The sequence below is a fragment of the Eublepharis macularius genome, chromosome 13, assembly GCF_028583425.1.
Source record: "Eublepharis macularius isolate TG4126 chromosome 13, MPM_Emac_v1.0, whole genome shotgun sequence".
Taxonomy (NCBI): Eukaryota; Metazoa; Chordata; class Lepidosauria; order Squamata; family Eublepharidae; genus Eublepharis; species Eublepharis macularius.
Genome location: NC_072802.1, coordinates 20,454,246 through 20,472,651, shown reverse-complemented (window position 1 = coordinate 20,472,651; position 18,406 = coordinate 20,454,246). Strand labels below are relative to the sequence as shown.

At 43.9% G+C, this 18,406-nt stretch overlaps 1 protein-coding gene across 1 annotated transcript in view; it reads right to left on the bottom strand.

Moving 5' to 3' along the window:
* Positions 1-18,406, bottom strand: part of LOC129341262 (connector enhancer of kinase suppressor of ras 2-like) — a 531,721-nt gene that overhangs the window by 85,847 nt on the left and 427,468 nt on the right. The window contains exon 14 of the mRNA XM_054996377.1: positions 10,880-10,914. Coding sequence (XP_054852352.1) covers positions 10,880-10,914 — 35 coding nt within the window. The remainder of the gene's footprint in view (positions 1-10,879; positions 10,915-18,406) is intronic.

Genomic DNA, 18,406 nt, shown 5'->3' with positions numbered 1-18,406 from the left:
TGAACCATTCCAGTCAACCTACTGGCTGCAGCATTCTGTACTAGCTGAAGTTTCCAAATGCTTTTCAAGCACAGCCCCATGTAGAGCACATGGCAGTAATCTAATCTAGATATAACCAGGGTATGTACCGCAGTGACCTGACTTTCCTCACTGTTTGCTGCAGTTGGCTAACCGGCTGGTGCTGGTAAAAGGCACTCCGGGCCCCAGCTACCATCGGCTTATCCAACGATAGGCCTGGGCTGATTTCAGATGGGGATGCAAAAAGATGCCTCTGCCACAGTGTGGCAGCAAGCCGTGTGAGCCTGGGCCCTGCTGATCAAATAAACAGCATCCACACAACCCTCTTCCTGTGCTGCTCACTGGTGTCACTGCCCACTCCTCCCACTTCTCCCTCTTTTCCCTGTGATGCTTGTGCAAAAGCACTGGTGTGATGGATTGCTATAGGCTCTGTTGCCTGGACTCCCCCTCCCAAGTATCAAAGGGGCCATAGCACCAAAATTGCCGGAGGTCATAGAGTCCCTCTCTATACTGCCTTGGTCAGGCCGCACCTGGAGTATTGTGTGCAGTTCTGGAGGCCTCACTTCAAAAAGGATGTGGACAAAATCGAGAGGGTGCAGAGGAGAGCGACGAGAATGATCAGGGGTCTGGAGACTGAGCCCTACGAGGAAAGGCTGAGGGCCTTGGGAATGTTTAGTTTGGAGAAGAGGAGATTGAGGGGGGACATGATTGCTCTCTTTAAGTATTTGAAAGGCTGTCATTTGGAGGAGGGCAGGGAGCTGTTCCAGTTGGCAGCAGAGGGTAGGACCCGAAGCAATGGGCTTAAATTACATGCACAAAGGTACCGGCTGGATATTAGGAAAAACTTTTTCACGGTCAGAGTAGTTCAAAAGTGGAATCAGCTGCCTAGGGAGGTGGTGAGCTCCCCTTCACTGGCAGTTTTCAAGAAGAGGCTGGATGAATATTTGTCAGAGATGCTTTAGGCTGATCCTGCACTGGGCAGGGGGTTGGACTAGATGGTCTCTATGGACCCTTCCAACTCTGTGATTCTGTGATTCTAAGTGAGCCATGCTGCAGTGGTTCAGTGCAGCTCAGCAGGGAAGGGGTGGGGGGAGCCCTGCAACTGGTTCCCTTTTGCCATTTAGAAAGCAGAGCTTTGCTCTGCTCCCTCCTCATAGCAACACGGACTGCCTTTTCCATCCAGGGAAAAATCCCTGTTCGGAAGCAGCCTAGGAACAGAAATCTACACATGAACAAGGGAGTTGAGCTTGTCACAGGCAAGTTGTTTTTTGTATACCTTTTGTACAAAGAAGTGTCCTTGTAGGAAAAACAGGTGATCTCGAGGGATTTGCAAGCAAATATATGGAGGATCACATTATTTGTTGGGAATACCAAAAACGTTTCTAAGATTCGGCATTCTCCATCTTTTGAGTGATATTTAACGTACAAAAGGGAATGAGTACAATGCTTCTTGTGCTAAATTGGAGTTATATTCACAAAAGGAGGGTGGAAATTGCCCCTATGTGAGTTTATAGGCTGGATCTGACAAAGTATGATACAGAGCTAAATTAGATTGGATTAGTTCAAGCTGCATGCCACGATGCTGACTGAAGCTATCAGAAAAACCAGCAGGTATAAAAATGTTTTGAACAAGGGCTTGGTATCGATGCCCACTTTCTTCTTTTCATCTGGCTCTGGCTGATCGGAAAGTCAGAATTTCAATTGCCTATTAAACGGAGATCTTTTCTCCATTCTGCCTGCAATTTGGCTGGGATAAGTCCTTGGGCAAGCGCTACAGTCCCTGGGAACTGCATCACAACTGGTTGGGGGGAAGTTACAGATGGAAATGTGTCGCTCATTGAAAGCAACGGAAACAAGAAAAAAAAAGAAGAGAGAAAACACCTACACGTTACAGCAACAACAAAAGGATTAACTGTTTTGAGACTACAATGAAATGAAAACTTTTAAAGAGACTTCATCAGTGATACAGACGGAGCTGCTCCTCATAGATGGATGTCCTGCTGCAGTCTCTGTTCAACCACAAACCAGACCGCTACTCCTGAAACACTGGGAAAATGTGGGTACCCATACTGGAAGCACACACATTTCCCCACTGGGGTGCTCAATAAGTGTCCATGTTTGACATGTGTGGTGGTGGAACGTGGCATCAAGTCATAGCTGACTTATGGTGACCTCTGTTGGGGTTTTTATGGCAAAAGGCTAGCAGAAGTGGTTTGCTACTGCCTGCCTCTGCAACCCTGGTCTTCGTTAGAAGTCTCCCATCCAATAACTCACCAAGGCCAATCCTGCTTAACTTCCAAGATCTGACAAGATCAGGCTTGCCTGAGCTATCCAGGTTTGACATAAAAGTTAGAAAGGATTCTTTGTTTGCATTGCTCCAATCTGCAAGAACCATGGTAACTCAGAGGAAGTGTGGGATAGTGGTTAGACAGCTGAGCTAGGGTTTGGGAGGCTAAGGTTTGAAACCTCACTCTGCCATGGAAGCTCACTGGGTGACTTTGGGCCAGTCTTTGTAAACCTAGCCTACACCCCCCTGCAAGTTTTTGTTGTGAGGATAAGGTGGAGGAGTGTAGAAAGCTGCTTTGCGTCACTATTGGGGGAAAAGTTGGGTATAAACATCTAAATAAATAAATAAATACAGCGGCTCCCAGCCTTCATCTCTCACAATTCACTGGGTACGGCAAAGGGAAGGTGGTCGTTAAGAGGCTACTGGCCCCAGGGGGCCAAAGAACAGGCACAGCCAGCAGCAGGCTTGGGGCTGATCGTGGTTTTCTTAGGTGGGTTGCTGATGAATAGGTGAGGAAAGTTGGCTGATGGGAGCGGATGGTTATGAGATGGTCACTTGAAAATGACACCCTCTCTGTGTTTTTGGATGAAAAGCCTGTCAGACTTTAGAAAAGAGGCCACCCTTCCTGCTGGCGGGGTAAAGTTATATGTGCGTATGCGTAAGAAACAGTTGCCAGTTGCCAGAGGGAAAGGGGACACTGAGAGTTTCTGTCTGACGTTGGCTTAAATTGGGAAGAGGAGACGGCCCAGGCTACATGCCGGGGCTCTCTCCAGCCATATCCGTTTCCTTATCCCCTTTCCTGTTTATTAGTAAAGGTAAAGGTAGTCCCCTGTGCAAGCACCGAGCCATTACTGACCCATGGGGGGATGTCACATCACGATGTTTTCTTGGCAGACTTTTTGTTACGGGGTGGTTTGCCATTGCCTTCCCCAGTCATCTACACTTTACCCCCAGGAAACTGGGTACTCATTTTACCGACCTCGGAAGGATGGAAGGCTGAGTCAACCTTGAGCTGGCTACTTGAACCCGGCTTCCGCCGGGATCGAACTCAGGTCGTGAGCAGAGCTTGGGCTGCAGTACTGCAGCTTACCACTCTGCGCCACAGGGCTCTTTCCTGTTTATTAGTAAATAAAGAAAATGTTACAAAGATCTCCTATGTCAATCCTGCTTTCTCCTCTATAGCTAACTCAATACTGCCCCTCATTGCTTGTGAGAGCGGGGACTATATCCTTCTTGGCTAATGACAGCAAACCAAATGGCTCAGGATATTGTAGGCAGTTGCCCATGGCTTCTATGCATGTGCCTTCACAGCATTTAAATCAACAGGGTCTTTGCAACATGCTGCGGGGCCCAGAAAGTCTGACGTTTAGTGACATCAGACTCCCACACGCTCTGCTGGAAAAGAAATTATTTGGAAAATGGATCAAATCCGGAAAGCTGTTGGAGCTAGACCACAGTCTGAGTGCTGAGGCATGATGGTAACACGGCCTCTTCCAAGGCCTTCTGATCTGAGATTCCTCCCCCCCTCGCCTGCGTTTGTGGTGTTAGCAGCCGCTGGTAACAGAAGAGCCAGCCTGCTGCTGACTTGGCTACAGCCGACGTTCTTTCAGGGTCAGCAGCCTGGAGGGAGCCCAGCTGTGCTCGAGAAAGCTCTTTTTCTCCTTTCTAGTTCCTGCTGCTTTTTAGACTGGTGACTGCTAAGCTGAAATACCAATGACTCAGGGCATTTCCTAGCGGACAGAGAGGAAGAATGCATTTTGCTGTGCTTTCCCCCGACAGAGAATGGTTCTAAAGCAGGCCTTAAAAATGCATCTGATTCTTAGTATTATTATGCAGAATAAATTAAGCACATTCTTTTTTTTTTATTACGAGTCTGAGTTTTTATTACAAGTATGCTGAAGTTTTTATTACAAGTATGCTGAAGTTTTTAATCCAAGTATGCTAAAGCGCATACTTGAGCTGCCATTGGGTCCAGTTTGTGGTAGCCATTTTGCTGCTGTGCCCAGTACACTGTGTCAGAATTCCATATGTGCCCACGGGCTCAAAGGGTCCAGGCAGGGTCTGGGTCTCAAGGAGTCAAGTTTCGGGGGGGGGGGGGAGCCAGCTGTCTGCCAGGCAGAGGTGAAAAACAGAGTCCTGAAGGGTCTATGGCTAGAGTTGCCAACTCTGGGTTGGGAAATTCCTGGAGATTTGGGGATGTAGTCTGGGGAGGGTGGATTTTGGGGAGGGGAAGAACATCAGCAGTTATAATGCCATAGGGTCTACCCTCCAAAGAGATCATTTTCTTCAGAGAAACTGATCTCTGTAGTCTGGAGATCCAATGCAATTCTGAGAGATTTCCAGGCCCCACCTAGAGTCAGGTGAGGCTCTGTTGGAAGGTTCCCACCAAACCAATACCATAGAAATGCCCTTCGAACCTAGGGGCACACTTGGCAGGATTATCTTAATTATCAGGCACGTTCATACAGGAGTGAGTGATCCTTGGAACACCTTGATCCCATGTGTTAAAGATAACAACCAACGCTTATGCCTGCCACACTGGATATATTTGCGTGGGAACATCTCAAACAACTCTGAAAGCAGACTAAAATAAGGCATGTTCTTCATGTGGAGGTATAGCTAAGGCGTGCAGAAGTGAAATGAGCTCTCCAAGCATGTGGATTACAAAGAAATCTTAATAAAGCTCTGACTGTTGCCTTCAAAAATGAGCCCAAAGAGACTCTGTTCATTTGAACAGCCACCCAGTGACAATTCATCGCAATGCACACTCAGGTCCATTAAATAAATGTATTAAGCTGACAATCGGGCAAACATTTCTGTAATTATGGCGCCAGTATTTCTTCAGTTTGTGGTTTGTTAATTAGGGTAAAAATGAAAGCTTAGAAAAAAAATAGTTGTTTCATTTAAACAACACAGCAGGGCTGCTCAGATTTGTTCATAATCCAAGGCGGAGATTGTTTCGTCTGCAAGCCTCTTCAAGAAGGTAATTTACATTTCCCATTAAATATATAAAATTAGATGGGGAAAGCTCTGAACAAACCAACCAGATGCTGATTGCCTATTGAGTTATCCTTACCCTTGAGTAGGAAAGTCCTAGCATATGGTATGATGATCACATGGTCACCACAGAAAATAGCTTCTGCAGGATGAATTGCCCTTGCCATAGCCATAATGGACAGTTTTGGCCATCACATCATTCTCAAAGAACTATCTGTGCTAATACATGATACAACCTGATGCTGATGCAGTCAAACTTGCACAGTATTGCCTACTCTGAGTAGTCCAGTTGCCCAGGATCTCCAGCAGAGAAAGGCCTTTCCCAGGCCATCCTACCTGAGATGTTCACTTGGGATTGAACTGCAACTTCAGCCCTTGCAGCTGTTTTATGTTATACACCCCAGGGTAGTTGTTCTAGCAGGAAGACAGGTAGGCTTGGGAAGACACTGCCTGCTTCTGAGCATCTACAGAGTGAAATTCTGAAATTTTGCAGAACTTCCATTCTGTGGAGGGGTAAATAGAGGAACTCAGTCAAATCCTGGTCCCATAGTGCTCTCGAGCAGTATGGTCCTACGTTGACCAATAGCAATTTTCAAAGGCAAACAACTTTCCCTAAATCCTTTAAACAGAGACGTTGGGGCTCCATGCCGTTAGGCTTTACTTGACACTTGCTGAAGCCAAAGACCATGAATGAACTCAAACGGTTTCAGCGGAAGACTAAAGGAAAGGAATTGGGGAGGAGGGAGGGAGAGCAGAGCAGAATGCTAAGCAAACGTCCACATGCTTCCTCCTTAGGAATGCTGTTAATGGAGGAAAGTAGGAGAGAGGGAAGGATGGAAGACAAGGAATGTGATGCAGCCAACAATGCCGACCCGGGGGGGGGGCAGAGATGGGGGGAGCAGAGATTGGGGGGGAGCTTTCCTGAGGCCCCACATAGCCAAAAGTCCCAACGGTACTGGTTCTCCTTGAGTAAGTTTAGTTAAACAAGACATTGGTTCAAATCCATGCCATCCCTTTAAACTCTTTGGCAAGTCACCAACACTTAGCTCAACCTACCTCATTAAGTTGTGAAAATAAAATGAGATCACCATGAGCTTCTAGAAGGTAGGGCAAGATTAGGGGGACCAGGTCTCCAGCTTCAGTGGGAGCCCTCGTGCTCCCCCTTTTCATTGCCCACCAGCCCAATGAGGACCAATGGGAGGAAAAATATTTTTTTTAATGGCAGAGAACCAGCAGTATGACATCACTTCAGTTGAATACCTGGAAATGACATCAGGTTGTCAGCATGACAATGCTCTAGAATTTGGTCAAAACTCTATGGTTTTATCACAGAGTTTTGCCCAAATTCTAGAGCATTGACTTGACATCATGCCAGCAATGTGATGTCAGTTCTGGGTATTTGCCAGAAGTGTCATCGTGTTGCTAGTGCCGTACCATTTCCCTCCATTTATACTCTCACTCACTGTGTCTTGTCTGCCATGGGCTGGCAACCCTAAGCAAGATACAAATGATAAAAATAGAGGGTGGGATTAGTGTTGTCAGTTCCCTGGTGGGGATGGGGGATCCCCTGCTTCTAGCCTTTGTCCCCCACCGCCACTTACCTCGGTGGGGGGAAAAGGCCCAAGGAACGGGCCTGGGAGGCAAAAAACCTCCTGGGCCAATATGCAGTGGGTGAGTGCCCGCCGGGCTCTGTGATGTTACTTCCAGAAGTGATATCACACCTGACAAAAAACCTCCTGGGCCAGTACGCAGCAGACAAGCTCCCACCGGGCACTATGATGTCACTTCCAGAAGTGACATTGTCGCACCTGGCAGGAGCATAAGCACGCTTCACTCAGATGAGAGGACATTGCCCCCTTACTCTACTGGCGGGGGGGGGGGGCACCTGGCAATCCTAGGTGGGATAGGTAGTCCAACATCCGGATTCCTTAACTTAATGGTTTATTTTTTAACATTTCTGGGCAGACAACTTGGCTTGAAAAGGAAGTAGAACAATCTTTATTCTGTTCCTTGTCCTCAAGTAGGATTGCCAGGTCCTCTCAGGCAACCAGCAGGAGGTGTGTGTGTGTGTGTGTGTGGGTGCAGGTACATTTTGCCAGCCTGCCTCCTCCTGTTGATCAGCTGGCAATCTGTGTGAAAAGGGGTGCATCATCAGGAGATTGCCAACTGTAGGTGGGCAGTGCCAGGACCTGGCAAGACTCTACACTAGACTCAGGCTTATCCTGACCTAGTTTGAACAGTCTATGTAGGCCATCTTGCAAGTTACTACTGTTAGGTGCATGAAGCTGTTTCCCTCCTATTCTCCTGCTTGTGCTGAGGCCCTCTGGCCTAGCCGCTTGAAGAAGCAGTATACTGTACCCAAACCAACAAAAATGAATTGGTGAAACCTCTTATATAACATTTCTCAGCACTACAACAACATTTCATGTTCTTCATAAAACTCTGGAGCAAGGATTATTCCTTTTTGTGAATGATTACTTCATTTTTTTACATTTTGCTTTATTTGGGCCACTGACCTCAGCTATTCTCCTCAGAGAACTCAGATCAGCTCTGAATATTTGAAAGAGTTCTTAACAGTAAAACTCGGCCTGGTAAACCATCCATCTCAACCTACATTTTGGTTTTCAACTTTTGACATTGACCATCTGAAGTAACATAATGCCCTGAGCGTTCGATAGCAAATGTTTTTCTTTCGGCCTTAATGGAACTATGATTGACTGCACCATCCTTTCAAAAGAGTGGTGAGGCAAAGCTCTCTGAAGGGCAGACAAACCGTCAAAATGCATCGACCTCAAATTTCATTGAATATGTTTTTATAAAGACAGAGATTAGTCTATAGCTGAAATCTGTTTCAGAAGATACACAAAAACAAAGCCTCTCTAATCTCATTAAGTGCAAGAATGGAAAAACACATTAACCTATATTTAAAGGTAAATGGCACACTCACAGGAATATCAAAATTATCAAGGTACTTCTACAACAGATTGAAAACTGACATTTAAGATGCATTTAGTCCAAAACTCCCAGATAATTTGAAACATCTGAACACAGTCAAAATAAATAGGAATCTTATGGCACCTCAAAGATGCGCAAGTTTTTATTCTAGCATAAACTTTCTTGAACTATGGCCCACTTGGTCTGGTGAATCACCTCACCAAGCAGACATCCATATCTCAGGTTATTAAGAAAAAAGGTGGTAAACAACAAACTCATGAAAAGGCACAAAATATAAGTTCAGATGTAATTATGTCAAATTCAAAGACATGTAACTATGTCAAATTCAAAGTAGAGATGTAATTATTGAGATGTAATTGAGATGTAATTATGTTAAATTCAAAATACAAACTGTTCTCAATAGCAAGATGAGTAGCCGTGTTAGTCTGTCTGTAGTAGTTGAAAACAGCAAGAGTCCAGTAGCACCTATAAGACTAATAGAATTAGTGGTAGGGTATGAGCTTTCGTGAGCCACAGCTTACTTCTTCAGATACTGGTATCTGAAGAAGTGAAATGTGGCTCACGAAAGCTCATACCCTACCACTAATTTTGTTAGTCTTATAGGTCCTACTGGATTCTTGCACTTTTTCACAATAGCAGTAACTAGAGGTGGGCACAAACCGAAATACGAACCAAAGTTCATCACAAACTGGGTCAGTTCATGGTTTGCAAACCGGAGGTTCATGGGAGCTCATTTCTCATGAACCGTGACGAATTTTAGTCCAGTCCAGATGCTGATCAATCAGTTCCCTAGGCAACGGGGAGGGGATGGGCTCTCTGAAGACCTTCTGCTGACCCAGAAATGACGTTTTCATGAACTGAACAAACTGGTTCATGAACTGGAGCAAATTCATGAAAGTTTGTGGTTCATGAAACACGACGACCCACGAACTACACGGTTTGGAATTTTCTGGGTTCATGCCCATCTCTAGCAGTAACTGTTGATCACATAGTCTCTTTAGTTTTGCAAAACTGTAAAGGCTGGATAATCTTGATCCTTGCTTAATTTCTTGAGGGATATCAAACTTCTTCATGAATTCCTACCCAGAAGTTTGCCTTTGAAGTTCTTTTGCTGGAAAATAGTGAGGAGGACTCCCTACATGTCTTTGAGGAGTGGGCTCTAATCCATGACAGTTTATGTTCGAATAATAGTTTCAGGTGGGTTGCCACATTGGTATGCATCAGATGAGCAAGATTTGAGTCCAGTAGCCCCTTACAGACCAACAAAATTTCCATGGTAGAAGCTTCCAAGAGTCAAGCTCCCTTCGTCAGATACCTGAGATCTTGGTTCTTGAAAGCTTATGAGCCTGGAAATCTTGTAGGTCTTTAAGGGGCTACTGGACTCGAATCGTGCTGTGCTAGAATAAACACATGTTAAGCTTTAAGGTGCCACAATACTCCTGTTTATTTTTGAAGCAACACACCAGCCCTCTAGAATCTGAAAACAGTACATTTGAACATCTCTCATGAGAACTTTGGAAGCTTATCTCAGAACACCAGAATGCAGGCATATTGGAGGCAGCCAACCTCAAGGCAGATGAGAGGCTGTTTTCAGGGACAACCGGGAAGATAAATTTGAAAGCAGGACAAGTCACAATGTGTCTTTGGCACATTCTAAAAATCTTCAGCTTGGGTGAGAGAATAGCTCTGGGGGAGCCAAGAACATTACCAATGGTTGGAGAATGCAAGCTGTACTTATGCATGAGAGTGACAAAGTAGATCCCTGGTAAATCAGTATCTGAATTTCAATCTACTGAGGCTGTCTTGTTAACATTTTGTTAGCATGAATTACTAAAGTTATCGTTCTTCAAGGATCACCTCCTTTCCCAGAGTTTCCCGAACAAATGTTAGGAAGGATTGCAGTATTCAAGCAGTGATCCTTTTTATGGGAACAGGGGTATTAGATGAAAAGAGGGGCATGCTTCTGTGAAATGCTGGTGGGGAGAGTCCAGTACTGTTGGGCATGTTGCCTTCCAGCTTTCTGAGACTTAATGTGAAGATTCTGGACAGCTCGTAGCCCTAAGTGGACCACAGGCTCAATAGTTTATGGAAAGAATTAAGACTGTCACAGTTCAATTTACACCCATGAATATTTGTAAAAAAGAACTGAACACAGGATTTTTATTTTATGTTGTGGTGCTTTCCAAAACAGGATGATCAAACTTTTAGGTGGCATATCTCATGTTGCAAGTGTTTTTGCTAACAGAAACTCTCAACAGAAAGGGCGAAGGGGTACGTGATCGGTATTCAGAGAAGAAGCAGGTTAATATGTGCTCTCTCTTAACTTTCTCATTAAACCTTTTTCTTCCAACCAAAAGCTATTTTCATGTTTTAAAAACCGCTTTAATGGTTTCAATCCTATCCTCCTTTTCCTTTGCACTATCATCAGGTGATGCGGTCAAGTGATGTTTTGAACCATGCTAATTATCTCCTGCCTGCAATTTGGCACCTATTCACACTCTCTCACAAGCATGGAGTTCTGGGGAGATTGCAAATCACAACCAAATTTTCGAAGCTCTAATTAATACAGCTGGCAGCAGCTCTATAAATATAGTCCAAAAGCAAGAAGGCAAAGCGAGTTACCTTTCAGAATCTCCGCCGACTGTGTCGCCTGCTCTCTGCAGAAAGGAGAAAAAAATGATGGTTAGCATTTGGGGGTTGAAGATGTCAATAGCAAAAAAAAAAAAAAAAGTCCCCAAACACGATGAAGAATAAGCTCTCGACAGGAAAAGAAGACCACAGAAAGAACCCAAATCAGCATTTTGGTAGCTCTAACGGGAAGGAAGCTGAACACTTACATTCACTTTGAGCAATGATTTCTACAAGAATAAGAAAATAAACACTCAGCATCGGACACCAAAAACAGCGGGCTAATAAGACAGACTCACTGTGCAGTTCTAAGCAGAGTTACAACCTTCTCAGCTCATTGACTTCAACAGACTTAGATGAGTGTTTTTTGCCTGCCCCCCTGGTTGCTTCTCTGTGATTTTGCCTGAATGCTACTATTGATGGATTATGCTGTGATGTCATAGAATGTTCATGAATATTATGAGTGCAAAGAAGGAAGAATCAGTTTTCAGAAAGATGTGTGACCCAGCCCCAAGCATCAGCAATATGCAACGACCTGTACTGCAATGCCTGCCCCTCAAGCACCCAGACATTTTAATGGCTATTAATGGATTAGTCTGTAAACCACCTTGAGTCTCAGTGAGAAAGGCAGACTGTAAATAAAATAAATAAATAAATGGAGCCTGGAGCATGAAAAAGTGGATACTGATGGAGATTCAAATACAGAAGGTATTAGTTGCAGACATGGAAACCTGCTTCTCTGTACATTGATTCTTCTGGGAAGATTGGGGCATCTAGCAAAAGGCGAATTTGGTTTTGGTGGGGAGACTGAGAGACAGAAACCTGTTCCTGATTAGAGATGGGCACAAATAGCAATACAAACTAAAAAAAGCCACGAACAGACCAATCAGCTGTTCGTGAACAAGCTGTTCCTGAGGCCCCATTCTAAATGAACAGATGGTCATTGCAAGCCTCCTTTGTTGCTGTTCGTTGCTGTTCGTTGCTGTTCGTCAAGCCAGACAGTCTGGCGCCTGCAATCAATTCCCTTGGCAACCGGAGGCAGGGACTGCCTGAACTCTGTCTGAACTCCTGCTGTTGCCCTGGAAACCCCAATCTAAGCCCAATTTAGCTTGATAGGGAGGTCTTCCTTCCAAGTGTGGAGCTCCAAATTTGTTACAAGGAAGCAAAGCACAGGGGGGAGGGGGGCTCCCAGCTCTGGTTTTGCAGACAGTGGAGAGGGAGAGTCAGTTGTTAGTGGCATTTTGAGAGAGAGACAGGGAGAGTGCATTGGAGCCTGAATTTTCTCTGTGTGTGGTGGGATAAGGATCTACCTCTTCAGGTTCCAGGTCATGTTCATCAATGTTCGTTGTTTGTTGTTCGTGGATGGCAACAAACAACGAACACCATGTTTAGGGGTTTTTTTTCTGTTCATGCTCATGTCTATTCCTGATACTTCTGAGGGGAACATAATTTCTGCCCCATTTTTGTCCCTGAGCAGTGTACAATGAAATTTTCCAGTGGGAGAGGGCAGGGGGGAAGGGTTTTTCCTTCCCCATGAGCTAAGCACACAAGAAGATGGTGCCGCTTTTGGAGCCAGCCAAACAGCTTGAAAGCCCAAACATTCAAGCTCTAAAATTGTCATACCATTTGTCTATTTGCAAACACTGCTCCAATGTGTGAACCGTTTCCAAACTGTACTCCGGAACCTTTGCAAGTCAGTCGTTAGCAAGCACATCAGCAACTTCTACGGGATTTGGCACATGATGCTTTCTCCTGGGTGAGGGTTTCCATATCCTCAGACTTCCATACATAATAGCTGTTGCAATTAACCTCTTTTTTTTGGCTTGTAGCAGCTATTCATCCAAATGTATCCAGAGAAGCAAAATGCTTAATTCTTGAAATATGCCCGTTGCTGTGTAAAGGATTTTAGGATCATCTTTCCTCTGTTATGGGGTCAGTTTAAGGGCAGAACCACAGCTTGTGTGTATCGTTCTAAAATTATTTTCCCTGACCTTTTTCTAAAGCAGAAGTCTGCAGCCATGTAGGCGGTGATTCTTCAGGGGATGACATGGAGCAAAGGCTGTTTATTTAATCCATTTTCTTCATGCAATTTTCAAAGCCAAAAATCACCACTACCAAGTGGCTTTTACCCTTCCTATGGGAAATCTACTGATAATTCCACAATAGTATGGGTAAAAGCAGTTGTGGGGGGATTCTAGAGAGGGGAAAATGCCATTTGGGAAAGAGTTAAGTAGGCACTTGACAGATGCACAGCTCCAGTGCTGCATTCTGTTAAAAAAGGTCGAGGAACAATAACAACAGGATGAAATGCAGTTTTGCCTTAACAGTACCACACAGAATAGAACAAAGACCAAACTACGCCAAAGTTGCTTACTGGTAGAATTCAAAATCATGAATATTTCATCATTAACATTTTTACTAATGGACAGTGTGACAGTGCATTTGAGATCAGAGTCTGCAAAAAAATGCAAGGGGTATTATGCAAATTTTGCTCTCTATAAATAAGGATGGGTGGGTTTTCATTGTTCAATTCCTTTTTCTGTTCCAACAGACACAATTTGCTGTAGTTTCCAGTTCCTTTAGCATATTTGAATCTTCCCACCACGTTACTAATGCAGTTAAGCAAACACTGAAAAAAAAAGTGATCTTGATATGAGTGGACTTGCAATTGTCTCAATGCTCTTTTTGTGTAGTGTTTCACTGATCTATTGCACACAAGCTCCCATGCATTAGAAAACCACGCAAAAATAAGCTGAACAGAGTTCCTGCTTTGATTACATGCTGATTGCTTTTTTGCAGTATGGTGGGTGGGGTGAAGGTTATCTGTGATGATTAGAATGGTCACAGAATCAACATCTGCCTGCCTTAAGAGTACCTCGACCATCATAACTTTCAGTGTTCAGTTTCAAGTCATGTCACTTTTCAGTTTTAGATGCAATCTTGTACACTGCTGGAAGAAAGTTCTAAAACAAATAAATACATTCAACTGGTAGGAACCAGAATACTCCCCCTCTCCTGCAATCACATCCCCTTTGCATGGTTTTTAAATCAATGCACATGTACAGTCATGCACATCAGTAACCCATGAAGAAAGAAAAAAGATGCAGACTGAAACTGTAGCAAACTATACACATTCCAAAATCCATTGGCTGATGAAGAAAGAGACAAGGCGCCCAAGCAAGAGTACATGTGCTCATCCCTGTGAGAGGTAGCCTTTGGTTGGCTTTTGTTTTCATATTTCTTCTGGTATATGAAAGATTTTGTGGTAGTTATCCAACAAAACATCAGTAGAGTTCATTTCCAGCTAAGCAATGTTTTGTTAATGCAAGGATCAGGGCTTTTTTTCAGCTGGAACGCGGTGGAACGGAGTTCTGGAACCGCTTGAAAATGGTCACATGGCTGGTGGCCCCGCCCCCTGATCTCCAGACAGAGGGGAGTTTAGATTGCCCTCCTCGCTGTGGCGCGGAGGGCAATCTAAACTCCCCTGTCTGGAGATCAGGGGGCGGGGCCACCAGCCATGTGACCATTTTCTCCAAGGGCAACCCACTGAGTTCCACCACCTCTTTTCCCAGAAAAAATCCCTGGCAAGGATCATTGTGCAAATGGTAGCGCTGGACACAGCCCAATCCTGCTGCAAGTGCTTATCATTTCCTATTTTGAAATACCATGCTTTAACATCATTATTCAATTAAGTTATACAATTTACACCAACATTCTAGTGCTAGGGCTATACTTTGCATTAGCTGAAATAGCTCTTTGGATACAATGGGATTTCTTTGCAGAACCGGGTGCCTCGACTTTTTAAAAAGACGCTTCTGTTAACGTAATGGTTTCCATGCCAGTGGAAGTGGATGTGCCAATGTGTCTTCAACTCAACAGAAGTAAATATGTTTTATCATATTCGCAACAATGAGTGATTCCGCACACGTTGGATAATACGCTTCCAATCCTCTTTATAGATCATTTGGAATGGATTTTTTCATGTGCGGAACAAAAAATCCACCTCAAACGATTGATAAAGTGCATTGAAAGTGCATTATCCAACGTGTGTGGAATCAGCCAATGTCAGAACCCAGCCCTGTTTCAGAAGTCACCTGCTTTCAAAAATCTTTATACAAAGATTTGGATGGTACAGAGAAAGGCCACTCTGCCTCTTCAAAAGTCTGGACAAATGTTTAAATATTTCACCGGTTCTTAAAACATGCAAAATGGAACTTAAAGGGAAAAAACCCAACCCTCCTCTGACAGTAGTTGTGAGATTTAATTATTCTGCAGTAGAAGCTGTGTCGTAGTGGTGATAAATATCAATTTAGTGCGATTGCTAATAGGTTCTTTAACAAATTCTAAGAAATTTGTGTTTAATTAATGAGGGTCTGACACCAAAAGCCCTACTTAGCTTGAGGAGTCCTTCATCATGCGAGCAGCCCTGTTGACTGTAAAGGAATTGCTCACGCAAGTGTCCTTCAAGGTTACCACGCCAGGTCCTTAATTATCATCATTTTCTGACATAACATCCTGATATCATATTAATGGCTCGACGACACAAAGCACTTCATGTGTTCCAGCCGTTAATTTGCAATTCACGAGCTGGATTAATTTGGAGGCATCTGCCAGAGACGCAGCCACAACATCTAAGCAAAATGAACAGCTCCTATTAAAGTTTCACCAAGCTGAGAGAGAAAATAGCTGCAACAATAAGATAGTGGATAATGACTCCTCTTTGGATTCCAGCAGCTCTCAAGGCTTTATCCGGTATGGTGCAAGAATAGTTCTGGGGCTCCTCTCTGAGCAACAGGCTGCACTGTTCTCTAGCAATGTTAATCATTTGCCTAGATCTTGCCATTCATGATTTGGGAGAGGGAAGCCATGGCTCTGTGGTAGAGCATCTGCTTTGCATGCAGAAGGTCCCAAGTTCAACCCCTGGCATCTTCAGTTAAGATGGTCAGATAGTAGGTGGTGTAAAAGACATCTGCCTGAGACCCTGAAGAGCTGCTGCCAATCAGAGTAGACAATACCGACCTTGATAGACCAGTGGTCTGATTCAGTATAAGGCAACTTCATGTGTTCATGTCTTTCTACCTTGGATACATTCAGATTTCATAATAAATCACAGTTTTGATTAAACTCCAGTTAGCTGTAATGTCTGAATGCAGATTGTCCAGCAAAACAGGTTTCATTGGCTGGCATCAAACCAGCACCTCAAATTAGGAGCTATAGCAGATTTGTTAGCTACACTCTGTACTAACTGGGGTTTGTTGCAGTGCTAAAATTCACAAACTGTAGTTTGTTGTGTACCACCAGCCCTCATGACCATCCAGCCAAAGCCATGGCTATATAGGGAAGATGACTTCCTTGCTTGGAGGTGACAGAGAGGCAAGAAGCAAACTGAAGTGGGGTGTTCAATGCACAAACTGCTATTTGTTATTTATGTCTGGTGTACTGACCAAGTTTTGTTCCTCATATCAGTTTGCCATGAAATCTAAATGAAGTCCAGGTTGGAAGGCATGCAATGCAACCATTTGCTGAAATGAAGCTGTTATGGATCTGATCAGCCGCAGAATGGGAGACCACCTGTACTCTGCCTTGAATTCCAGGATGGAAGGCAGGCTAAAAATAATTGGAAAATTCCGGATGCCCTGGGACATAGCGTATGGTTTAAGGGACTTAGTATTTTCTTCTCATTCTTGAACAGAGCCGTGAGCTTGTAAATGAATGCATAAGAGATCAGATTACTGTTGTAGCCATGAGGAGGGATTTCCCTGAAACTGACAGGCATCTATTGTCATCTGGGAAAAAAGGATTATCTGCAGCCGTTTCATAGCAATATCATTCTGAAAATGTCATCTGGCCCAGATAATAACATGCTTTGATATGTTTCACCAATAAATTCCGGCAATAAGAGATGATTTTTAAAAGTTGCACAAAGACCTAAGTGATGAAGCTTCTGATGGGAAAAAAAGTAAAAATGTCTCTCGACCCAAGGTGCTTTCTGAAACCTAGATTCTGGAAAAGTATATGTCACCAAAATAACCTTTGCAGGCACCAGGACCAAGTTTAATTTCCAGCAGAGAACATTCTGGGCTTTCCCCCACAGGCTACTTTTGGTGGGCGGTTGCCAACAGTACATCAACTTATTCGTATTCTTCCCCATGTGTTTTCTAGCTATTAGCAGTAATTCCAGCATTTCTGTGAATTTTCTGTTTTATGGGGGGATGCTTATTGTCAATTTTTTTTAACCCACTGTTTACCGGGCATTTTTCTGTGGGGATGAATCAGTTTGAGTTTTATTGCCCCCCCTTCTCCTGCCCCTCCTTTGCCATCCCAGGTCCCCATGATTGGCCAGTTTTGATTGCCTAGCCACACCATGTGTTTTCCTTTTCCTCTCCTTCCATTCTCCGCTCCCCCCTATTCTCCCTTGGTTTTTAAATTTTAAAAAAATTATATGTGACATTGATGCATTACTGGAGTGGATTAAACCTTCCATTGCATTGCCACTGCCATAAATTGGAAATTTAGAGGGGTGGGGGTAAATTGAAACTTTTCTGATTTTTTCTAGATTTGGGGCTTCTTTTCCACTCCTGACCATGGCACAGAGCAGTAAACCTAGGCAGATGAAGTGCTGCCTAGTTTTCTATTTCCCCCCATGTGGAATGGAGTGGCAAACTCAGGGAGATGAACACTTTTTGGAACACTTTTGAAAGTGTTGTGTCACGGCAACATAGCCATGTTTCCACTTCACACTGTACTGTTCATTTCCCTGTTTGAAAAAAAATCAGCTACATTTCACCTCTCTGAGCATGCCATCTCCCCATCTTTTATTCCTTGGTCATGCAATGACTGAATCACTTCTCTGGCTGGTTTCCTGCTCTGGATATATTTAAATAAATCTGTATTGTCTGTCTTGGTGCTTTTAGCAATCTGCTCCTCAAATTTACTTTTTACATGCCTAATTACTAACTTACACTTCTTTCACCAGACCATGTACTCCTTTCTGTTGACTTCATTGGGATGGACCTCCTACTTTTAAAAAGAAGGATTTTTGCTTTTTAGGGCGTCCCTGACTTGGGTCGTTAACCATGCAGATGTTCTCTTAGATTTGGTAGTATCTTTCCTAACCTGGGGGATGCATTCTACCTGAGGTTTTAAATAGCTTCCAAGTATTCTCTAAGGATCTGACTCTCTTCTGTTTCTCTTTCAGCTTTCTTTTAACAATTCCCCTCATTTCTGTAAAGTTCCCGCTTTTAAAATCTCTCTGAACTGGGCGCAATTCAAAGAGGTGATTCTCACCTATAAAATCCTAAATGGATTGGGGCCAAGGTAGTTGAAAGATAAACTTCTCCCATGCTTGCTAGTTCAGCTCCTCTTTACAAGCCCTATTCAGTGCTTTTGCTTGCAGAGGTGAGGCACCTGGGAACCAGGGGCAGGGCTCTTTCAGTGGTGGCACCTCTTCTGTGGAATGCCCTCTTCCTGTCATCTATGCTACTCTTTTAGGCACCAGGCCAAACAAGTCTTTTTACCCCT